The 26,243-nt window shown below is 39.8% G+C and overlaps 1 protein-coding gene across 1 annotated transcript in view; it reads left to right on the forward strand.

Moving 5' to 3' along the window:
- Positions 1 to 6,649: 6,649 nt before the first annotated feature.
- SYNPO (synaptopodin) overlaps positions 6,650 to 26,243 on the forward strand; it is an 85,564-nt gene continuing 65,970 nt past the window's right edge. Inside the window, exons 1-2 of the mRNA XM_081934143.1 lie at positions 6,650 to 6,756; positions 25,514 to 26,017. Coding sequence (XP_081790269.1) covers positions 25,600 to 26,017 — 418 coding nt within the window. The 5' untranslated portion in view covers positions 6,650 to 6,756; positions 25,514 to 25,599. The remainder of the gene's footprint in view (positions 6,757 to 25,513; positions 26,018 to 26,243) is intronic.

Consider the following 26,243-nt stretch of genomic DNA (forward strand, 5'->3'; position numbering starts at 1 on the left):
ATTAAAGCACTGTTAATCAAAGGCAACCCATCTTTCCAAATTGCATGATCACAGTGCAATATGTATGAATACAACTTGAGTAGGAGACCACCCAGCTCTTTTTTAAAAAAATATGTAAACCACATTAGAACCAGGAGCCAAGTGTAGGAACACTGATCATTAGCACTCCAAACATTTGGAGGATATCTGAAGTGCTGTCTTGCATCCAGTGGAGCGCTATTAACATTCATCAGAAGACTGAGACATGCAGAGACAAAGCAAGCATCTGTGTTGGATGATAATCACATTTACAGACATCAGCTCCTTTAAACATTGCCTCTGAGTAGCCTCCATGGTGAACGTGGTGTGTCTAGCCATATGCATGATTGTTACACAGGCAGCTTTTGGGTAGTGATGCAGTTGTCCTTGGCAATCATTGTAGAAAGAATTTTCTCTCTATTTGGTCTGCAATTGGTCAATGACCATGAATATATGTCCTATAAAATTCTGCTCCTCTTACACTGACTAGCTGAATGGCAAACACTGTTTGGAAGGCACTTTCTGGAAAAATTATCAGAAAAAGATCTACAGCAGGGGTGTCAAATTCGCGGTGTCATGTCATCACATGATGTATGACTCCCCCCCTTGCTAAACTGGGGGTGGGCGTGGCCAGCATGTGACACACCTGGCCCCCGGGTTGCGAGTTTGATATCCATGATCTTCAGGGTTTTTTCAATCAACCTTCTATATGCATCTGCTTGGAATAGCACTGGGAATTGTAGTTCTAAGCACCAGGAATTATTTAGGAATTTAATTAGCACTACCTCCAAGCTGGCCCATGACACAATCAAAACCGATGTCCTAAATCATTCAGAAACTTCAGCATATTAAAGACGCTTGTTGACTGAAAATTTAAAAAATATTAATAGCAAAGAGTTATGTGATAAAATATTTATTACATCATAACTTTTCATAGATTCCCCTACCAACTCACCTCATTATATGCTGAAACCTGCCATATACAGGGTATATGGCAGGTTTCAGCATACCCTGAGGTATCCTGAGGTATCTAAACATGGCTGAGGGATGACTGGGAGTGTAATAAATGTGATCTAATGACATCAAAATGCAGGTGATTCACATTTTGACAAACTCAACAGCACCTTTTCCCAGAAGAATTGTTGCTGATTGCACACTTTCTCAATAGATTCATTGTGCAATCGTGTCTACTCTGCTTCAGTTCAGTTCAAAGTAGAAGAGAGGTAAATGAATTTCTTCATGGATTATAACTTGTCCTTATCTCTAGTTGTTGTTGTTGTTGTTGTTTGCTTTTCTATTAAGAGCAAGGGCATTTCCCTTATGGTTTCTAGTGGTACAAATCAAGTACAACTAATAATGACATCTGGAGTCTTCATAAAGTTCTGTGAATGAGTCGGGTGGAGAAATTGTAGAATAAATGCTCGTACGGAAACTTGAAGTATATTTTCGGTGCTTTCCCTGGAGGTTTGAATATTGTTTTGTGTGCATGTATGTGCTTTTTTTTTAATGTCAGATTTGTATTCATGGAGACTGTCCTGGATAGAACACAGGAATGTCTCACCGGTAAAATATGAAAAATGGACATGGACATTTCAATATTTTGAAGGCCCTTTGAGCACTTTCACTTTAGATTTGAGCACACTGGCATCATCCTTAGGTAGCAGAACTGATTTTCTTCCAGCTCAGGTGTCCACTGTTGGAAGAAATGTCCTTCTGGGTTCGGCTCCAAGTGGGGAAAAAGACACTGGAGACATGGAGGCTGCTTGGAAAGATGGTTTTAATGGTGGACAGGACCACATGGCTTGAGTCCTGAACAGAAAAGGTGATCACATGCTTCATTGTTGGTGGAGAAGAAGAGAAGGAAAGGGAAGGGCTGAAGAAGGGCTTGCAGGGCTTTTTATAATCTGTTCAGCCCCACCTATCTGTTTCCTGTTCCTGTGTAAGAAATGTATTCTGATTGGTTGTCAGACTCACATGGGCCCATGCAAGGGCAACCCTCTAGGCTGAGTTTTGAATCCAGGTGTGGTTGAGTTCAGATGCCATGTGGTCAGTTGAGTAAAGGCTTATATTATCATGCCTTCATTCCCATCCTCCTGGAGCTGAAGGGGAGAACTCTTTTATTATGTAAAGGGACTGGCTCAGGCTTTAATGGCTCATGGACAAAAGGTGGGGGCAGGAAGCTGCAGGGAGAGTTACCTTGTCTTTTTGAAACATGTTTCTTTTCACATCCAGAGAAATATTCTGCCTTTTCAATATTTCCTAGGATATTTCATTTTTCTGGGAGAGGGCTGGATGATAACTTTCCACACCACAATCTCATATCCTAACACACAAGATTTTGCTCCCTGAAATTCTTCAGTTTCACATAGTTGGCAAGTGGGCAAAGCAAAGACAGACAGGAGGCATAGCCCTGTGGTGGCATTAGTGAGTAATATCCAGGGAGGAAATGTTAGCAAACTCAGCTTGTGGTTTTGGGATAGCAGTCTAAGAATAATGATGGGCTACTCCAAAAATTACTTTGGAGGGGAATGTTTAGGAGATGGAAATGCTGGTGCAGAATTACCCTTCTGCTCTGTCTTTACTGTTCCATTGGACTCCTCTACCCAAGGATTATGCACCAAGTCAAGACCCAATTCCACATGTCTGTAATCTCACAATGTCAACCAAGGTTGAAAACTGAGCTTATTCATTTCTGGTTCCTGCTGCTGAGTATTGAAAATTCTTTTAATAGCAATTTTTTTCTTCTGATAAGCTGAAGCTTGAGAGAGCAAGTAGATGAGCTGGTTTCTCAATGGCAGAAACTCTTGTGTCATCCTATTTTTTAGTCCTGGCTTCAATTTAGCCTTTCTGCTCTCCTTCCCATAAAGGCAACACTGCTAGAACATCTTGTCACATGCTATTATTTCACAACTCTTTTTTTTTAAAGGTAGCACTTGGCTGGCCTCACAACTCCCAACCACAATTGTCACTTCAGACAAACATGTATCACTTGAAATGGGAACTGAGTGCAAGCATAACAGAGTCCACTGTTAATACAGAGAACCTGAAAATCATAACATTTAGCTCCACAGTTTTTTTAGGATTGAAGATAGAAATCCAAAAGGTTGTTGGCTAATTGATTTGTTTGTTTATTGATCTTGGGCCAAACTCTGGGCAGCTCACAAAGTTCATAATGACTCGGTCAATCAAGGTTGGCAATGAGCAAAGCCGTCTGAAAATGAGTCAGCAGGTTTCATGGTAGTTACCAGCTTTTTGAATAAGCTAGTTCATCTGCTTTTTGCAGAAGCTTTCCTTGGCGTGGAAATGAAGTTATAAGGAACATATAATTTGATTTAATCTGTTAAAGGCACAGGAGGAAAACCTGTAACATCTAGGTATACACTTTAACCTATTTTTAGTAGTGAGGATGAGGAGGGCTGTTTTTGTTTTAACCTGTCTTTGTGAACTGCTTTCCCCCTTATCTTGGCAGATACATTAGCAAACTGAAGGATAGCTTTTGGGATTTCTTGATACCAGCGGTGGATAAAGTACATTTGGAAGTGCATCAGCACAGGGGAGACATTTACATCTTTAATATGTGAGAAACACAGGCAGATGTCCATTGTTAAGTGAAACTGAAATACATTAACTCCTCACTTGACAATTTCTATGTGCATTTTTATTTGGTCTGTTAGATTTACATCATGTCTTTTCTTCAGGAGCTCAAGATGATATATAATCTTTTCCTCCATTTTTCTCAACAATAACTCTCGGAGATAGCTTGGACTATGGGAGAGTAACTGACCTAGAGTCTCCCACTGAGCTTCCACAATTAAGACTGAATTTGAACCTGAGCCAAGTCTAATGCCCCAATCATTCACACAAGTTTTCCTGTTCATAAAAGGAAATCAAGTCTATACTGAAGCCACATTTTCTTTTGACAATTACTAGTCTGTGGCTAAGCTGCTCTTTAATACCAATAAGTTTTGCCTGTCATTTGGATTATTTGCTTGTGGTTGAATTCTCTTTTTTGAATGATTTAGTGCCCATATGTTTTGAGTTGACAGCTGTGGATTCATCCATTACCATACAAATTTGAAACTCAGGACTAACTACATGTTCTGTATATTATGTACTGTGCAGCTGATCCTCATTTTTTAAGCTTTCAAGATCAGGCCTGCAGAGCAAAGAAGGTTTTTAAAACTTCCTTGCTGCGGGAATTTCATTCCTAAAATTCCAACCACTCTATATGAGTGCTTAAGAAGGGTGTTGGTGTCCGTGTGTCTCCTTTTACAATAGCATCCATTTGCAATTCGCTCCTGGTATTTATTAAAAGTTTAAACAAACAAATACAGGGCTTGCTGCTGCACCCTGTGTAATTCATGCAACATGTAATTTGACCATCTCCCTTAATATTTCCCATATGTACAATTGATAAATTGTGAGCTGTAAACAGTAAAAGCAATTTGATGGTGGTGGATCCAATTACCCAGAGATGATGGGGTCCCCTTTGCAGAATGTACTTAAGTGAAAGCTCATCAGCCCCCTCTGTCTGGAATGCCTTCAGTTGGATGCCTGCATTCATTAGGGGGCTGGAGTCAATAACCTGAATGGCCCTTCCTAACCTAACTCAGTTCACACCACTTCGGGAGAATCGGTTGTTAACTTTCTGAGCAGTTTGGTGAACTGATTGTTGGAAGAAATCATTAGGGCAGAGAACCAGTTTTTAAATTATTTGAATTATGGGTTGAACTGTTGCTAACACAGGACATTATTTTGCAGCTTAGATCATTTGTTTCGGTTGATTTCTATCAGTTGGCTTTTTCTGATGGTCTGGTAAATTCTACACCTGGATCACACCTGTCTTCTAAAGACCAGCAACTTGGATATTGAAATCAAAATCTTGCTAAGAAAACTGCAGGGACTAGTCCAGGCAGATGCCAGGAGTCAACAATGACTCAAAGGCACATATGCACACAAAGCTGAAATAAAGGACCAAGGAAATATATATGTACAAACATTAGAAATGCGCATACAGTGCGTAGCAGTTACAATACTGGTATTTAAGTTCTTTCCCTATTTGAATCTAACCGCTGAGAAAAACATGCCTTCGAAACATCTTTTTTCCTGCCTTGTTCCTATGATGTTGCTTTCCTCTTGTCCTGATCCATGATTGGATTGGATTGGATTTATTAGATTTATATGCCGCCCTTCTCCCAAGGACTCAGGGCGGCGTACAGCATTAAAAAACACATAGTACAAAAGTTAAAAGGAAATTAGAAACAGTCCAAAAAACAAATCCAATTTATATAACACTCACATTTTAAAATTTAAATAAAATTAACAGGCCAGGCCGGCATGCTGGAAAAGCCAACTTTTTAGGGCGCGTCGGAAGGACCGGAGGTCAGGGATTATGCGAATCTCCGGGGGGCAGCTCATTCCAGAGGGAAGGCGCTCCCACAGAGAAGGCTCTCCCCCTGGGGGTCACCAGCCGACACTGTCTGGCCGATGGCACCCTGAGGAGGCCACCTCTGTGGGATCACACTGGACGGTGGGAGGCTACTGGTGGCAGTAGGTGGTCTCGCAGGTACCCTGGGCCTGAAAGAGGCTTTGCTTGTTTTTAGCTTTACAGTATCAGTGGTACAATAGTTTTATTCCCATTTTCTGATACCATTCAAGAGCACCCTTAAAGTATCTAAAATCTTGATCAAATATTATGGGAAAGAGGGAAATAGGGTGATTGGCAGTGACCGAGAACCAAGGCAGAATGGGAATGAGCCATGGAGCAGGAGAACAAATGTTATGTTTCTGCTAACTCGGGAATGAGTAGCTAGCAATAGTATGGAAAGGCCCTTAAGAATCTGCTGCTTAAAAAAATAGAGCTGTATAGGAATTGAATATGGTGGACATTGTTAGACTCTTACAAACAGTTTCTTTGGCCAGAGCAGGAGTAAAGGGTAGGCTTTGAAGGGGTTCAGGCTTCAAGGCAAATATTTATATATTTAAATTATTGCCAGATGTTTCCATATCTTTGCCACTGCATCATGTCTGTTTGGTTCGGGTTTTGACACACACCTCTCCCACTCTGGAGATACATACAGCTGATTGAAACACAGTCAGTTCCACGGACTTAGTGAAGTGGGGAGTGGAAAATAGAACCCCCTTCTTAGAACCAGAAATCTATAGTGAGGACCAGCCCTTGTCGGAAAGCATCTGGAATTGAGATTCTGGGCCAAATAAGCAATAAGGAAACTTGTTAACATGGATCATCCACCAAGGCTTGTGTATAAAATTGAACACATGCAGCCCTGGAATTCAAAAGAAGAAATGTTTCTGTTAGTGTTCAAAGCATCTCAGGGCTGGCCAGTTTTCTCTTCTCTGTTTGGCTTTGCCAGAGATCCTAACCCTTCCCAGAGTATGTTTTCAGAATGCTAAGCATGGGCTTCATATACACTTTTGAAGTAAGCCCTTTCAAAATATAGATGGCTAATGTCTTCAGTATGGGCGAAATATACCATATGCTGCAAAAGAAAAGGGCCTCTGTGCTATTAAAGTTTCAGCTCGGCCCTTCTCCTCCCTCTCCTCTCACCTCCCCCCCCCCACTCTTCCTTCCTCTGCTCCAGCTCAAGCAACTAGGAGGGAGCGAGAAAGAAGAAAAGAGACCCAATCGCTCTGAGATTCAGACGGAGGTGGATGAAGAGGAACGTTTCTGCTTACAGGCATAGTAGCAGCCCAGAAAGCGTCATTTTACTGCTGGAGGTAAGAGGACAGAGCAGAAACTGGAGGGCAAACTTTTCTTAGGACAGCAAGCTGAAACTTGACTGGGGGAAAAGTGCAGACGTTAAATGGCAGACAGATGTTTGGTGTGCTTCACAAAGGTACAGGAAGGAGACGGATGGAGAAGTGTATTTCTTTATCTCATCAGACTCCTGCTATATTAGGCAAGAGTCGGAGCTGTCTTCTTCACAGGCAATACTTCATCGGTAGCATGAGATAGATTATTATTTTTCCCTTGCCTCTCTCACCTGGATTGCCTCTCATTAGGTGAAGGCAATGGAATAAAATTGGGGGATATCACATGGTTTGCTGGAACCACTCAGCACAGTCCTCTGGAATCTATTACCAGATGGAATGTCATGTGAGTGTGCATGCATGTGCACACTCATGCATGAAGTGTGTTTTATGTTTAAACAAGAAAAAAAAGAAGTGGACAATCTTTATTATGAGATGCAAGCCTGAATTCAGCTTCATGCCACCAGGCACAAAATCTGTTCTACTACATTTAAATTCAAAATAAATGGTTGAAAGGCACTAGCATGCCCCACTGGGCTTGCTAGTTTTGCAAATATTTATTATCACGATTAGCCACTGTTCGGGTTGTATTATAAATCATTTTATAGAGGGCAAAATTAAGTACTAGTGGATTAATTGAGGCATTCTTTGTGAAAGGTGGGTGTAGAATATCAACCCAACTTCATCACTCTCCTTAATTTCCTCTTCTTCCTCCTCCTCTTTTTCCAAACTCAAGATGGTTTAAAGAGTCCTAAGATTTTTGGGAATGGTTTGGAAGCATCCCTTCCCCCTTTGGGGCAGTTGAAGGTGCTGACATGTGTCATCCTGATAAAAGGCCTGTTCTGGTCACTGTTAAACCAACAGCATCCTTTGACTTGTCTGACATGTCATCAAACTGCAGTAACTGTTGGCAGAAAAGAACTGGATAAAAAAAAAAGATGGAGTGGAAAAATCAATCTAAGGATGGGAACAGCCACAAAGAAAGATTAAAACTACTATGCCAGAAACCCTACAAAGCAGCATTCTCTGGAATTGTCTTTGTTGTTGTTTGGCTTTGCTTTCTTCCATAACCATATTAATAAAAATACAAATGGTACAGATGATGCCAAAGAGAAATATCTCCAATTCTAAAATAATCATTCATTCATTCATTCATTCTTAATACAAATTATCCAGCATTTTTCTACTGAACCATGGATTAATCCAACTAATTTAATTCTTTCCAGCTCTATGTTAGACAAAATAAATTTGCCTTTGAAGTGCTACCTTGAATGTGGAGCGGGGGGGGGGGGAGAGAATGGACAGATATGCAATCAGTGCTGGAGACAATTAGTTCTATTGTTTGAATGATGTGAAAACCATCTAGTACTTTTGATCTGTCTTTCTTCTTCTCTGGTCTTCTCATTTTTTCTTAAAGGCTGTTTCACTCAATCCAGTTTTGAACAGAACTTAGCAGAGCTGGAATTACCTCTCATTTCCTCTCTAGAGAGATATTGTATTTATTTAAACATGGTTAGTCCAGACAGCCACCAGGAACCAACACTGACTCAAAGGCACAAACCCCTCCCGCACCCCGTCGTATTTTAATGTGGCATTTATTTAATGTCTCACTATCACATTTTATAAGAAAGAAATTAGCATATATAAAATGTAATTAATTAAATTATTCCCCTTTCTGTCCAAATGAACCTCAGAATGGAATCCACAATTCTTCTTGCGTGTGTCTGTAGGATAGATCACTTCAGCCCTGCGTGTTCAGTTAAGCTGAGAGAAAATAATTGAGCAAAAGATGTCAAATACACTTTTGATTGTAGATTTCTTAGTAGTATCTGAGCTTGCTTGTTTGCTTCCAGACATTTCATTACTCAACTAGGTAACCTATTCACTGCAAGTTTTATATAGTACCTTGACTTGACAGTTTTTTTTGGGGGGGGGAGCAGTCCTCTTTTTTCCCCAAAAGTTTTTTTATTTTTATTTTCTTCTATATAGTTACAGGTATACATTCACATAGTTAATGTTCTTATTTATCTTTATCACTTTGCATATTTGTTTTTCCATATAAAGAGTTAAAATATACATTCTGGGTTACTTTTCTTACCATCCCATACACCTATTTTGTATTATCACCACCCTATTATCTTTTCACCCTCCCTCCCTTCTCTACTTCCTTCCTTCCTCCTCTCCTTTCCCTTTCCTACTTTCCTTACCTCTCCCCTACTCCTACAATGCAATACAATACAATAGCAGAGTTGGAAGGGACCTTGGAGGTCTTCTAGTCCAACCCCCTACCTAGGTAGGAAACCTTATACCGTTTCAGACAAATGGCTGTTCAACATCTTCTTAAAGATGTCCAGTGTTGGGGCATTCACAACTTCTGGAGGCAAGCTGTTCCACTGATTAATTAAGTTCTAACTGTCAGTAAGTTTCTTCTCAGTTCTAAGTTGCTTCTCTCCTTGATTAGTTTCCACCCATTGCTTCTTGTTCTACCCTCAGGTGCCTTGGAAAATAGTTTGACTCCCTCTTCTTTGTGGCAACCCCTGCGATATTGGAACACTGCTATCATGTCTCCCCTAGTCCTTCTTTCTCTTAAACTAAACATACCCAGTTCCTGCAACCATTCTTCATATGTTTTAGTCTCCAGTCCCCTAATCATCTTTGTTGCTCTTCTCTGCACTCTTTCTAGAGTCTCCACATCTTTTTTACATCGTGGCGACCAAAACTGAATGCAGTATTCCAAGTGTGGCCTTACCAAGGCATTATAAAGTGGTATTAACACTCCACGTGATCTTGATTCTATCCCTCTATTTATGCAGCCTAGAACTGTGTTGGCTTTTTTGGCAGCTGCTGCACACTGCTGGCTCATATTTAAATGGTTGTCCACTAGGACTCCAAGATCCCTTTCACAGTTACTACTACTGAGCAAGGTATCATCTATACTGTACCTGTGCATTTAGTTTTTCTTGCCTAAATGTAGAACCTTACTCTTTTCACCATTGAATTTCATTTTATTAGATAGTGCCCAATGTTCAAGTTTGTCAAGATCCTTCTGTATCTTTAGCCTATCTTCTGGAGTGTTAGCTATTCCTGCCAGCTTGGTGTCATCTGCAAATTTGATGAGTTCCCCTTTTATTCCCTTATTCAAATCATTGATGAAGATGTTGAAGAGTACTGGGCCTAAAACAGAGCCTTGGGGTACTCCACTGCATACTTCCCTCCATGTAGATGCAGTTCCATTGAGGACTACACGTTGAGTGCGGTTGGTCAGCCAGTTATGAATCCATCTGGTGGTGATGCTGTCTAACCCACATTCTTCTACTTTATCTAGTAGTAGGTTATGGTCTACCTTATCAAATGCCTTACTGAAGTCCAAGTAAACTATATTGACGGCATTCCTCTGGTCCACTAATTTTGTCACATTATCAAAGAATGCAATAAGATTAGTCTGGCATGATCTGTTTCCTCTCTTCCTCTTCCCCCTCCTACCCTCTCTCCTTCTCTTTCTGTCCCTTCCCTCCTTCCTCTCCTTTCTTCTTTCTTCCTTCTCTGGAGGAGCAGTTCTCTTGATGGTTCTTTCATTAGAGATTTGTTTTCTGCCTGACTGTTTGTCTGGTGTTGCTCTCTGCTTATCTGAGTATTAGCTGCTAAAGATCAGTGTATCCTAGTCTTTTGCCTTCCTAGGTTTTTTTAAAATTGTTTCTTTATGGTATATAAATGTTGCTTATCTCTATGTATCTAGTCAAGGAACTATCAAGAAGGAAACCACACCTCCACTAAAACTGGCAGGCAGCAAACTCCACATTCACTTGCACTGATGATATTACCTACTTGGCCAATGAAACATCCTCAAGCAAACAACCAAGCTCAGAGACTATCCAGAACTCCACAGTTCAACCCTGAACTAAATGTCTTTTATTCTATTGATACTGTTGGTTAAATGGGGATGTGACTTGGGATCCTAGAACTAAGTCCAAAAATTTAACTGTAACTGCCTTGGTTCAATATTTTTGTGAAGTAGATTAAATTGAGAGAATGTTGAAAATCATATCCATAAACTAATATCTAAACAAATATCTCAAGTTTGCCCTAACATAGTATGCCAAATTCAGTCTAAATATCTGACTGACTGTGTGAGCAACCTAATTGGAACAATGTACATCCTGTAACAATACCTTTTGTATTATTAAACAACATTTGCCTATCCTAGGTCCTTGATAGATTGGATAAAAATGCCAAATCCAGTCTAAACAACTTGCTGACTGAGCGACCAACCATACTAACAGAAATCTCTAAGACATGGGTAACAATGACAAAGGTAATTTTACCCAAACTGGAATAACAAAGATAAATCATCCAAGGCTGGTTTGTGCTATAGATGCTAGCTGGTTGCTGAAAGCCAAGAATGGTTTCAGAAATGTTGGGAAATTCTTTGGGAGCAATTATATTTTAATCAAGAACAGATGAGACACATCTCAATATTTTGACAAATGAACCAACAATCATACCCGTGTCTGGATTGAAATTGAATTAATTTGTTCTTACCCATCCTATACCAGTTCCAAGCATCTGTCCAGCACATCCAGTAGCATTTCAGGATTAGTTGAAAACAAGAAATTAGAATTGATGGAATTTCACCAAAATTCCAGCTTCCTGTAGTGCAAAATGACATAGAAAGATTAATGAGTCCTATAGTACTTTGTAACAAAAGTTCTATACACACTCACACAATTCTAGAACTTGACTTTTAAAAAAAGAGCAATGACATCATACTACGGTGTTTTCAACTTTAATGCAGGTTGATAATATTTCAGAATACTATGTTAATGGATTTTTCAGGTCTGCTACAATCAATAGGGTAGTTTTACATCCTTGCATAGTTGTCCATCAAAAGAACTAGTTCGTTCAATTCCATAGTCCATCCATCAGCAAGATTGATATGTGCAGCAATAACATTTGTTGATTTAGTGACCCAGACATTACTCTACCCAATGCAAAGAGTTGAGTCACATGGGTGCAATAAGGCCTTCACCAAAATCTCGCCTATCCATTCAATGGACATTTGTAGAGTGCTATCCAGTACCCATTTCAGAAATGTTCCTAGAGACTAAATGGCCTGGACAAACTACAATGAGCTTTTCCTGTTTTCCCCCAAAGTGAAGAACATGTTCAGGCATTTCCCAAGCTTTTTTTTTCTGAAGGCATAAATATTTCATGTCAATCATCACCAATGGCACAACCTCTGCATCTGTTTGTCAGAGAAAACAATGTGTAATGATTTTAAAACCAGCACACTTCTTTGAAATGTAATAGTACTGAGTGAGATCTTTCTTTCAAGGTTTATATTCCTTATGGACAGCCACAGAGGTCATGCTACCCTGCTGCCCCATTAATGCCTGTCACACTGTCATATTTCCATTCTAAATATATGATTTCTGGAAAGAACCTAAGACTAGGCCATAGCCAGTCCATCATAAAATAGATATACCAAGCCATAAAGTTCCTTAAGCCATCCAGGTTTTGCATTATCTTCAGAATATAGTTAATTGCTTTGAAGATAATGCTAAACTTGTATGTTTAGACTTGTTCATAGTGTCCAGTAAAAACAGGCAAGCAAATTTCATTGCCTCTTCATATTATGTTTGGCCTTCCTTAATCTGGTGCTGGACAGATTAATTGGATTTAATCTCCTTCAATTAATTAATTTACCTCCCCATTTTGGCAACAGCTCTACTATTCCCATTGTTACAGTGGTGGTGTTAAAGTGTGAGTTTACGTGTTTATGTATCCTGTTTCTTAAATACTAAACGTATTCTTTATGGTAATAGCATTAAAGCCTATTTCAAATTGATTTGTTCCAAATTTCCAACTTTCTCATCTTGGAATAGCTGCATGTCCAGAGAGGAAGCAGATCTGGTAATTTGTGTGGAGCATGGTAGCAAGAGTCCAATGCCTCTAGAATGCACCAAATTTGGGGAGGCTGATATAGTTTACAATAACAAACTATTGGGTGATTAATGTTTTAATAATAATAATAATAATAATAATAAGTTATGGCCTGCAGATCTCCATGTCATGACTTCTCTGATGGATGGGGATTTTTCTCCCACTCTCTGGCTAACCCACCCATTGGTAAAAAGCCAATCAAGGGTTGGGCTCAGCTAGCTTGTCCGTTCTGGAAGTGGGTGTGAGGACCACATGTTTGGCAAGGTGCTGGAGGTTGTAAATGGAATTGAATAAATCCAGCTATCTTACTAATTTCTTTTGTGCTGTGTTCCAGAGGCCTTTCCTTTCCAATGCATTTTCTGGTTTTATGAGAAATTACAGTAACGCTAAGCGTATGTCAAAAAGTGAAAAGAAATGGGATAGACAAGTAGAAAGGGGACTAGAATGTTCTCAGTTTGGAAAGACACCTGGAGCGAGGCAATAAGTGTGTGTGTAGGAGAAGAAAAGCGATATTTCATTTTTAATCTCTGCTGCTCGGTTCCCTCTTTCTCCAAGTTTTAAAAGCAACACCGAATACTTCCTCAGATCACATTACTGGATAAGCATGCAAGCTTAATGAAATCCAGGGCATTTAGGGCTAATGCAACAAAAGCCAGACACCATCACAGTCCCCTCAACTTCCTTTCATGGTGTACCCTTCGCCCCGTCCCCCTGCAGCTGTTGCTGGCACCCCTGATCTCCTCTGTTGCTGACCTGGGGCTGTGCAAAAGCAATAAACAAATTGGAGACTTTGGAAAGAGACTAGATTTTGGAATGACATCTGCAACTTTCTACCTTTAAAAAAAAAAAGCATGAATCTATATCCAGTGTATATGTGTGTGCATATATGTGCATATACTTAATTATTTATGAGATTCCGAGAAGCATAACAACTAACAAAAGGGAGGTGAACTAAAGTAATATCAATTCAACAGTTTCCACCATTTTTCAATTTCACTATTTACACAGGCTGCACTCAGGTTTTTTGGGGTTCTTTCCACTAACAGTAACTAAATATCCACTTGTAGAGAAGATCCATTAGAAATATCTTTATGTTTAAATATTTAAAATCTTTTGAGCAGCTATCTATTTTAGGTTATTCAGACAGCTTATATTTTAACCCCAGAGGGTGTCATTCACAATGCCACCATATTGGTTTGGGAAAGCTAAACCTGCATCTTTAAACACGTGACAAATCTCCATATGGCAGACACACTCTGTGTTAACTGAAGTTTAATAATGGCTGACTAGGAAGAATTTAGGGTGAAACAACCAATAGTTCCTTAAAGATATATTGCCATTGTAGCCCACCAAAATTCCAGGTTTATGTGATTGGGAAACACTGGGAGATTTTAGCTGGGATAGTAGGATCAGATGTAGAATTGTCAATGTACTCTTTCTTGCATAAACCACAAACTATGTAGAGGAAATAGAGGATTCAATCAAAAATATAATTGATTCAGTCTTAGTTCTGGATCTGATTAAGATAACTAGAATCACTTTCATCTTTTTAACTTCTTAGGCCCATAGTTTAGTGGGAACAAGGTAACTTGGTACATACGAGCTAACTATTAACCACAACACCATTACTACAAGTACATAAATTTGGTAGAAATAGCTCATTCATTTTTCCATTTTCTTGGAATGGGTTTACTAGGAAGAAAAGCAGAGTGAGCTTCTCCAAACCAAGGGATTTGTGTCTCTTCCCAGAGAGAGGGCAGGTGGTGGTGGTGGTGAATGGTTTGCAGTGCAAGATACAATACCTTGAAGCCTTCTCCTCATCTGAAAGGGTTGGGATTAAAAGTTGGCAAATGAAAAAATTTGTAATTTTTGAAAGACTTCATCACAGTACACAAAACAGAATATAGTCATCTCTGCCCCACAATAGTACATCCTGTACACCAGGGGGCTCCAACCTTGACAACTTTCTGCTAGCTGGGGAATTCTGGGACTTGAAGCCCACAAGTCTGAAACGGTATAGGGTTTCCTGCCTAGGCAGGGGGTTGGACTAGAAGGCCTCCAAGGTCCCTTCCAACTCTACTATTGTATTATTGTATTATTGCCAAGGTGAGAGACTTCTGCTGTACACTGTAGAATCCTTTCAAGCATGAAGATGGCCAAATATCCTCCTTGAGAGGCAACAGTTGAACATCAGGACAGGGCTATATTTGGAGCTTCCCTCAATTTTAAGAGCAGCCCAAGTCTTTCAATTCTGACTCAATGACAAAGTACAATGGAAAGCAAGATGGGGCCCCTATCTCTGCCCATCAACAAGTAATATTTGGACAATAGGCACACCTACATTCTTCCACACAAGGCTATTGCAATCATTTGAAAGCTACTTTGGAACTTCCTGTTCCCATGATGTCAGCAGCTGGGCTGATTATGGCCAGCCGTGTAGCCATCAAGCTATGTGCAAGTGGTGGATTTTAATATTGAGCTCTATTTTTCTATCACAGAAAACTGTTATCTCTTCTCCCGAGTTTTTTAGCTTCAGGACTTGTTAGGCCAATAACCACAGCCCTCTGAAAAAAGTTCCTCCAATGCTTGAGAAGTGGGTCACTATTCCATTTTCTTCCTTCTTTAGTGCAGAGATGGCATGAGGAGTCTTTTATTGCTAGAGGATCTGCAGCGCCTGGGAGCAAGCACTAATTTTCTTACATTGTTCACACCATTACAAGTTCATGAGAGTGAGGAAATTATGGACTACTTTCGGCTCCAGACCTGAGGACACCTCTGCAGAGAGATTGGTGCCATAACATTGGCACCTCAGCCAGCTGAGGCAATTTTCTCCCAACTTAGCAGCACAGCTCAAGTTGAAGAGCTTCTAAGTTTGCCATTTGCAGGAGTTGAAACTCAGCCAGGTGTGAACCAGACCAGTTTCCAGTGCAGGAAATCCAATCTCCTTGGGTCTTTCCCTCTAAATTTCTCTAGAGACCAGAATTGTGGCCCACCAGTTTCAGACAGTGAGGAGGTTGGGGAGGAACATGGGCCAGTCCTGGAGTCCGGGGAAGGCTCTGATGAGGGCTCTGTATTGGAGGTAGAGAGGGGGCCAGAGCCGTATGCCAGTTATCAGCTGTTGTCAGAGTCAGACAGCAGTGAGACAGACGAACAGCTGCAGCCTGTTCCCAGTGTGCACAGAGTTGCCAGATGAAGGGAACAGCTAAAGAACAGGGGTGGACTTGAGAGTAAGGCCACAGGTGGACGATAAATGGCCCCTCCCAGAGGAAATAAAAGAGGAGCGAAAGGGGAGTGGAGTTTGCAGGAAACAATTAGTTCACTTAATTGGTTTGTGACTCTCCAAGACTCTTTGCCAAGTTTTGCAGATATCCGCCTGTCAGCTCTCCAAGCCAGATAAGGTCTGTGACTGTAAATCCTCCCTCGAAAGATTTTACTGGATGTGAATAAGCAGAATTCACAGCACATTAATAAAAGGAGTTTTCGTCAGAGTTTGTTTCAGGCTCTTGGGAAGCCTAGGTCAGAACAGTTTCTCTAGAGACCAGATGATCTTGCCCCAAACTTCAGGATGTGGTTTTTTCCCCAAAATATTTTCTGCCACAAAATCAAAATAGTGACAAGGCAAGAGTTGGAGAGGCAGCACTCTTATTTGGTCAGAATGAGGGCTGATTGGCTTTGGTTGACCTCAATTCTCCTCAAGGGTTGCAGAGAGGACAATGGTAGGTTCTTTCAACAAAGGTAGAACTTAGGAAAACAATAACAATAAGATAGTGGTTTATCTGATTTTTAAGGCTGCCAAATCAGAAAGACTGAAGGGACCAGATTTTTAGGAACTGACAACAATAGTATCATTTGAAGGTATAAAGTATTTCTATTGTTATTATTCCCAAACTTGTATTTATATCTATAAATTGGCATAGTACGTACTTGTGCCTCTGTATATCTGTCTACACCCTCTTTAATTCTCCTTTTCAGTGATGTGTTTCCTCTTTTCCAGTGAAGTGTGTTTATCCCATCAAATCTTAGTAGCACAGGACAGAAGCTACCAAGCAATTCCTGAAAGTTCTTGAGGAAATGAATAGATCAGTTTTCTGGATGCTGCTGACACTTTTACTACCTCTACCCAAGAGTTGTCACTAAAACCATATTGTAGAAACTTTTTATACTTTATTTCTTTTAAAGGGAAAGATGATGGAAGGGAGGTCTTACCAGAAAGTCAGGAATTTTTAGCAAGGTTCAATGGAGAAACTGCTGTTATGCTACCACGGATGGAAAACATCAGGCACAAGGAGGCCTGTCAGCTCTGGCCGCCCTCCAGATCTCATTCAAAACTACACCTGAAAAGGCATCTCAGAGATCAAGTCTTGTATCACTTCACATTGGCTACATATGTCACTCACCTGAGGGCTGAAATGAAGTGACCTCTGGCACCTACAAAGCAGGGTTGAAATCCAGCAAGTTCTGACAGGTTCTGGAGAATCGGTAGTGGAAATTTTGAGTAGTTCGGAGAACCAGCAAATGCCACCTCTGGCTGGCCCCTAAGTGGGGTGGAAATGGAGATTTGGCAGTATCCTTCCTCTGCCACGTTCACAGAACCGGTAGTAAAAAAATTGAATTTCACCACTGCTACAAAGGTAGTTGAATGTCATCTGTTTCATCTCCACTTAATTTCTAGCTTTCTTAAGCCTTCATCTAACAACAATCAAGTCTTTGGCTGTGGGGAGATTTTCCTGTGGATATTGTTAGATATGACTACAATCCCATGCAGGGAGTAAACTAAGCCCTCATGTCATTTAACCAACAATGTAACTCAAGGCCTCCTATTTTGCCATCCCTTCCTTTGCAAATAGGAGTCAATCCACTTCTACAGATGGGATGACATGACAGGGATTAATTACTCCAGGGTATGAGCTAGAAGCTCAAGACTAAAGATCATGAGAAGCCATAATTAGCTATCTTCCTGGCCATTTTAAATTTTGGTCAATGATTAGTGTTGGAGAAGAGTAATGTAGACCATGCATTTCTGGTATTTTTTAATACCCAAGCATTTCCAATATTTTAAATAATAGTTGTCATAATTTGAGACTATCCACACCTGTTATGGATAGCATTCAGCAAACTATCTCCTGTGTGAGCAATTTTATAAACCTTGACTGGTGGATAATTAGTAAAAATAATTCTTTAATATTATTTTAATATTATGCTGACATTATTGGAGGATGCAATAAGCTCAGCAACTGTTCCTTTTTTTAGTCTTTCATTGTCTGCAATGGTGACACATTACAGTCTTACTAATAATTGGATCAGCATTTGCCTGTAGAAAATATTCTGACACATTTTTCAAGAACCTGGCTTATCATTAGAAAATGTTGTCACCCAGTGGTGAGATTCAATTTTTTTTACTATCGGTTCTGTGGGCATGGCTTGGCTTGGCTTGGCTTGGCTTGGTGGGGGTGGCAAGGGAAAGGATACTATAAAATCTCCATTCCCTCCACACTCCCGGAGAAGGATACAGCAAAATCTCCATTTCCTCCCGATCAGCTGGGACTCAGGAGGCACAGAATAGATGTGGGTGGGACCAGTCAAAGGTGGTATTTACTGGTTCTCTGAACTACTCAAAATTTCTGCTACCGGTTCTCCGGAACTGGTCAGAACCTGCTGCATACCATCTCTGCTATCACTCACAATCCACCCATTCTCTAAAAATCTGTATTCACTTGGTTGAGTCACTTGGCTGAGATGGGTAGCTATAGTAATCAAATAAATAAATATAATATTTAGCATAATGTCTCCCTTATGTTATCACTCAGCTTAGAGATCTTCTAGCTGAACCCAGACCTGCCCAGAGCTATCCCAGACACATGGTTGCCCAACTTTAGTGTGAAAACCACAACACCAGAAAACAAGCTGTTCTACAACTTAATAGCTCTGAAGGTCAGGACATTCCTCCTCATTTCAAGTTTGGATTTCTCTCTGTATGGCTTCCACCTACTGGTTCTTGTCCTATCAGAATTTATGGAGAATAAATCTGCACCCTCTTCCTTGTGACAGGCTTTAGAGGAAGCATTGCTGTTTCTCCTACTTCCAGTTACTTCTGTACATGACACATTTTTAATTAATTGCCCTTCACTTCTACATGAGTAGCTATAATAGAAAGTTGCTTTTTAATGCCAATTCTTTTCCACAAGGTTTACCTGCAAAGCACAGAAAGCGCTAGTACCTTAAGCTAAAGTCCATTCTTGGATTACAGCCTGCCCTTTATGGGTTTCAATATTTATGGGTGAACAATCTACTGGAGCACTCACTTTCTCCATCAGAGGGAGTTATTTAGATAAGAAACTTTTTAACAGCTCTTTCTCTCTCCATTTTGGGCCTGTCAAGGAATGAATGTGTAGGAAGTGAGAAGTTATCTTTCGGAAGAGGATCTATTCATACTTTACCCAAATATAATGCAACATCAATAGGCAGTAACTCAGGAGATTAGAGAAGGATGTGTAATTGCCCTGTAATTCTCTACAAAGAAAGTCCTTGTTGCAGTTCTAATTTGTAATCTAGAATTAAACAGTCCGGTGCTTGTAGGCATCTCTGTACTCCCCAGATATACTTGTTTTGGTTCCTTGCCTTACTGCTTTCTATGCATGTCTAAATGGGAAATTAGCACAGCACAAAGCAAAATACCAAATTCTAATGACGTTTTCATTTACCAGAATTCTTCTGGCCTCCAGAGTAGATGGATGTTGCTTAGTTTTTTGCTAAAGAGCTCTCTCCCTCCCTCCCTCCCTCCCTCCCTCCCTCACTCACTCACTCACTCACTCACTCACTCTCCCACCCCCTCTCTCACATAGACATACACCTCTGCCAGGAATAAGGACAACAGTAAGCTAAGGTAATATGAAACTTCTTAGGAGCAGAAAGAGGCAAAATGACAATTTGCCTTTGACTAAATTGTCATATTAATCTACCCCACGGCAGCCAGTTGATAGACCACTATGACCAGTTCTCAAAGTTCCTTGATATCATTTACCTACAAAATTGCCTATTTCATGCCAAACTATTAGCAGAGAGCTGGGGACCTATCGGTCCAGAGGTCATGCTTTAGACTTTGCCTACAGAACCTTTTTAAAGGAAAGATGGTATTGCAAAAGCCAAATCAAACACACAATAGTCAATTCCACAGGTATCATCAAATCTTGCTTTAATCGGGATTTTCAGGTGCAGTGATTAGTTTGGAACCAGAGAAGGAATGCTTCAAATGTTGGTCTGGGAGTAGTTGAATGGTCACCATAGCTTGTGTAATAGTGCTATTCTATAGCCCAGAAACTCTTCTGAAGCATTAGGCTTCCTTCCCAGGCTGCACATCAACAATAACTAAAAGCAGTTTCAAGTTTACAAGTCGAAACAAGTCCATTGAGGCCTTTAAGTCAGTGCCTTCCTTATTATTGGCAACTGAGTTTTGTTGCCAGCATCAGTTGAAGGCAGGGCCGGATTTTCCTATAGGCTAACTAGGCTTCAGCCTAGGGCCTCAAGATCAAGAGGGGCCTTTTATTTTTATTTATTATCCGTGCCACATTTTTTATAAAGGTTAGTACCAATTACAACATGTTTCATTTAATATATTGATATATATCACAGTAATGATGTATTTTATTATATCTCATGTAATTTACAAACTTAAAAATGGGAGGTGAAAGGGCCCCATAAGTGGAATAGCCTAGGGCCTCTTTTCATCTAAATCCGGCCCTGGTTGAAGGTGATATTTTGACCTCCTTTGGAGAATGTTGGAATATCAGTGTAATAAATAAATAAATAAATAAATAAATAGTACAGAGGAATAGATGACACTATTGACACAGCTGACATATGGTAGCTGCTTTATGTGCTATGTATCACTCAGCAGCGCATGTGCATGATATGGACACATACATGGCAATACACGACAACATTTTTCTATCTTGCAACATAGTCATGCAGGGCATGAGGCGGTCAGATCGATGCCATGCTTTTCATTAAGTGGAAGAAAGGAAACCAAAGAAGAAGATTCTCAATTTAATCGCAGTGTTCAAGCAAACTCATGAGGTACAAATTGCCTTTAGCATTGGGTTTATTCTGTGGGTTTCTTTGTGGGAAAAATGAGAGATCAGCCAATCATCTTCCTCCTCCTCTTTCCATTGGGGACATCAGAGGTGGGTTGCTCCCGGTTTGGCACGGATCAGACAACCGGTAGTAGAAGCAGCGGGAGACTCCGCCCACCCACGCCGACGTTTCTGTGCATGTGCGCACAAGCGAACCGGTAGTAAAAAAATTGGAAACCCACCACTGGTGAACATGCAACTTAAGATGAATGACTGTAGGGGAGCTTTTCCACTTCTCCATTTCAACCCACTTCTCCATCTCAAAGTGAAAAGATCAGCAAAGCTGGCTTGGCAGAAACCACTCTTGGCATGAGCTGCATTGTCAATCCCCAACCTTCCTCCAAGATGTCTGTTCCCAATCACTGTCAGTTGTCTGATTTCTCTCCAGAGCAATGGGTAACCAACCCTAAGAAATGTATGTGATTGCACTTGAGGGGGATCAGAATAAGGGAGAAATGCTACTTTAATACAGCTACAGTTAAGAATAGCTTAAGCGTATTTCATTCATAGGCTGGGAACAAGATGAAAGCAATGTCATGTAGACATGGCAGGAAAAGAGTGTTCCGGGGTGCCAGGGTTAGGTACAGGTGGGGACATGATTAAAGATCTGCAATTGCTCTTTGTTTTTTGCAGATGTGCAGTCTGGGAAGGAAATTTAATGCTTCAGAAAACTTTCTGGGCTATAGAATGGCACTATTACAGAAGCTGGGGGGAGCATTTATGAATAGATCAAGATGCCTGGCCTGCCTCTTGAAGATGAAAAATGGAACTCCTCAACGCTAACAGATTTCCTGCAGGCTTTAAATCAGATGAAGAAATCCCTGCTGGGCAAACATCTGTGTGATGTTTGTTCAAATTTCAAGTGGAAACCTGGAATACAGAGAGGCCTTGAATTAAGCATTGGGCCTAGGCAACAGAGCTGGAATAGTTATAAAGCAACTTTGGCTTGCTTATGTTTACATTGACTAATAATTATGTTTTGTCCTGGGTTTTAAAATGATTCTACAAATATGTGATCACCCTGGATCATTTAACAGTAAAGGGGAAAGAGGGAACATTTAATTGATTAATACATTTATTTGGTGACAGGGTGATGCCAATAGGCAAACTAATATCTCCCATCTCCAAACATGTATTTGCATTTAACACAACTTATATTGCAAATAAGACTTTATAAAAACCTATTTCAGCTCTGTCTGTCTGTCTGCCTGCCTGCCTGCCTACCTACCTACCTACCTACCTACCTACCTACCTATCATCCATCCATCCATCCATCTCTATCTATCTTATTTAGAAACTGCCCATCTCCCTCATAGAGCAATTCTGGGCTATGAACAAAAAGTACATAAAACGTTAAAGCTATATATATATAAATATTACAATAAAAATAGTTTAAAAGAAGAGTAAAATAATTACTCTTTAATTCAAAATTAAAATTGCCTATATTGTAGCATTTGCAATGTATTTATAATTCAGTATGTAATTTCAAAAATGTTACATTCCACCAGTTGTCTCCCATTGGATGGTCAGCCCAGGTAATGCATAAATCATTTTCCATGGAGCTCTGATATGCTGGTGAGAACCAGTTTGGCGCCATGGTTAAGGCACCAGAAACCAAGTAATTGGGCCTTCTAATCCCACTTTAGGCATACAGTCAGCTGGATGACCTTGGGTCAGTCACATGCTCTGAGCCCTAGGAAGCAAGTAATGGCAAACCACTTTTGAAAAAAGAAAACTCTGAGGACTTGTCCAAGCAGTCTCTATGAGTCACAACCTCAAAGGCACAATATACACATGACATGCAGCGGTCTGTCATAAGTATAATACAGGGTATAGGCATCATGGTATAGGGTCTCCTACTTGAGGAGGTCCAAGGTTCCTTCCAGCTCTATTCTGATTGGTTGATTGATTGATTGATGATTGATTGTTAAAGAGCTTCATATTTGATGCAGTGCAATACATAGTTGACTATTCAGGATTGCCATGTTAGAATATTGTCATTGTCACAGATCAATATTTTTTCTAGTATTTTTTCTTTCTTCAATATTTTTTCTGGGCACTGGTCTCTCTGAGCTGATGACACTTTAAAACAAGCAGCTTCTTGTAAAACTATCTTTTTACAAGTTTGAAAGCAAAAAGCTGTAGCTACTCTGTAAATACATTTAAAAATAAACTTCAGAAACAAAAATGGACATACCAATGTAGGTCTTACAATGAATTGAATAAAAATGGCTGGCGATTCAAAAGGTTAGAGGTCAAATATGCTCAGAAAAATTACCCATTAGCCAAAAGTTAGCTAAAATTATTAATAAATTACAGGTTGTTATGACAACAGCACTATCCTATCCTACATTTTCCCCATGCATATATTACATAAGGTCATCACGTGATTTCTATCCACACTAATTAAAGCCCAACTTAATTTGTATAACATGCTTTCAGAAGATTGTGGTTATTTTAACCATTTAGTCCTGTCTGACCCTTCGCGACCTTATAAGCAAGGGCTCTCCATGCTACCATGTCAAATACAGCTTCTGTGTTGTTGGAAGTATCAGCTTTGATGGTATCAAGCCAGCAAGTTCTTTGTTTGCCATTTCTTCTTGATCCACTAACATCATTGCCTTCTCCAATGAATTAGCAGGCATGACATGGCCAAGGTAAATCAAAGTAGCTTTCAGAAGATACCCAGGATTTTTAATCATTAACTTCCCTTTTTTTGCAACACTGGCTTTATTAGCTTTGTCTATTTTTTTTAATCTCCTGCTAGAGGGACTTGGCACAATTTATCAGATCAGTCCCATATTTTTTTTCTGGGACCTAAACGTCTTTGAATACAAGCTCAGTGATGTGAATTGTCAAAGAAACAGAAGAGACTCTCAGTTAAGTGAAATGAAGGCTGCCAATTTAGAATGTATGGAATTTAGCACTAAACTTGAGTCATCAGTAGAGGTCCTTTGAGTACTTTATCAATTTTTCTTCTTCTTAGAAAAAATGTCACATGTCTTGGAGAAGCAAAGTTAGACATTTCTCCCCAATTTGCAGGAAAGAATGTTACCACTGCATTACTACAGAGGCTGATTTGAATTCTATTCTATGCTCACTTTATCTTTCTTACTACATCTATTACTTGTTATGTCTTACAATATCCGCTTAACATATTGGAATCGCTATTCCCCAAATTAATAGAAGGTACCTGATTGGTTTAATCTGCTGTCTAAAGAAGTCAATCTTGGCAACTTTAATAGGTGTGGACTTCAGGCCGGCTGGGGAATTGTGAGAATTGAAGTCCATACTTCTTAATGTTATCAAGGATGAGAACACTGATCTCAAGGAACTTGATAACTCCCACATGATCTAGTTTGGTGCCATACTTATTTGAAAGGTGATATCATTCTACATAAACTTCACATGTGCATGCAAGTCTACAAAGTTCTTACTACATATATAGTACAGCTATTTTGCAAAAGAGCAAGGAGGCTTTAGTTAAAATATAACCTTAACATGAACATCTGAATGTTCTTCACTTTTATCTTCTAGTGGACACAATAAAAGGTCCAGAGTATTTCCTGTCCCGTTCAGCAAAATACCATAGACAGAATACAATCCATACTGCTTCAGGCTTAGGGATAGAAGTTGCTTCTCCCTGACCTCTGTCCCCAGTGGAAAAATTAACAAGTCATATATGCAGTACATTCTTAGGTTGCTGTTCTTCTACCCTAAATCTTGAAGTAGTTGGAATGTAACAAGTTAAATGCTACCACTGAGAAAATGCTAACCTAGCCAATTATAGAAACTTTAGACAATAATATTCTAAGCTTCTACAACGATGACAAATTTGAGATATCAAATCTTCAAATCCTTTCTTTTCTATTGCGGAATGAATGTACATTTATATTTGTAAATATGTAATGGCTTCGATTGAGACTAAATTAGTCATGCTTTAGCTTTACTGAAATAGCTTCCATCTGGAAGATGGAAAACACTGCAGTACAGTGAAGGATATACAAATTTCATAACTCGCAAATAGAACTATGGGTGATTTCTGCTACTAAAAAGTTGATACTGATTTCAACCATCTGAATGGATTGAGATTATTTTAGTTAGGGTTTAGTTTCATTGTGAGCAATCAACCATGCTTCATTTAAGCCCTATTGTTCTTTAGGGCTATGGGGGTAGGAATGGATGTGAAAAAGGAAAATCAGCAAAAATTACCTTAATGCAAAATCACCTGCTCACATATTAAGATATTACTTTAAATGCATAAATTGAATAACTATGTAAAATAATGTAGACACATCTTTTGTTGTTAATAAGGCAGGAGTGACTATGTGGGTGTGTATTAAACAGTATTAAATAGACTTTGTTTCTTATAAAATGTATTTATTTGGAAACTATCTTGTACCTAAACATGACAAGGAAAGTTCTATCAGAATCTCTCCTTTGTTCCTTTGCAGTTTAAATGCTGCAAAGGAACGAAAGAGAAATAAGTCTGTTTTCCATCACTTTAATTCCACAACTCCTTTTTAAAAGAAGAAATGCATCATATGTTCTTGATGCCATCTTACCCTGTTCCTGCATTTAAGAAATGCTTTGTGGTCAGGCTTGTGAAAGGCTTATTGGAATGAAGGATATAATTTGCTTTTCTGCCTTCTCAGGCAATAGCCAAGAAGAGTTGAAAGAGAACTTCTTCTGATGAAGAATAGCACTGCCAAGCGCTGAATATTATCCAATAAGAGACAAAATGCTAAAAACAACTCTACGACCACCTTTTCTCCAACCTCAATCCAACCGCGCAGGCCCCAGCAGAGTTGACCCAAATCCTCACATTATTAAGAACTCCAAGGCTGACCCCACAGAAGGCAAAAGCTATTTGGCAAGGCTGCAAGGAACCGGAAATGATAGTATCCATGGAGAGCAGGAAAGGAAAGAGTCAGCCAGAGAAAATCTCCAGAAGGAACCTTGGAGAGCCAATGGGAATGTCCTCCCCCACAAAAGCAGTGACAACAGGCCAGTGTCCTATGAGAAAGGAGACTCTCCGTGGCCTGTTTCTGGTGGGATGGATTCTGGGATTAACAAAAGGGACGATCAAAGTCAAGAATGGAAAGTGGTGAAAGTGAAACGAGTTGTGCTTTCTCCGGCCGATGAACCTAGGAAAGCAAGTAAGTATGATCTCACTTTTTAATAATCTAATCCTGCTTCAACTGTAAGAAGAGATAAGATAAACATTTGCTGATTGGTAGTGCAGCCTAAAGAAGCGAGGATATTAGAGCAGGTCTAAGATATGTAGCCCTTTTTTTCTCTCCATCCATGCGTTCTTGGCAGGTGCTAAGAAAAAAATCGCCCTGAGTTCAATTGGAGTCAATGAGACTTTCTTGAACACATCTG

The sequence above is a fragment of the Natrix helvetica genome, assembly GCF_964273705.1.
Source record: "Natrix helvetica genome assembly, chromosome: 1".
Taxonomy (NCBI): Eukaryota; Metazoa; Chordata; class Lepidosauria; order Squamata; family Natricidae; genus Natrix; species Natrix helvetica.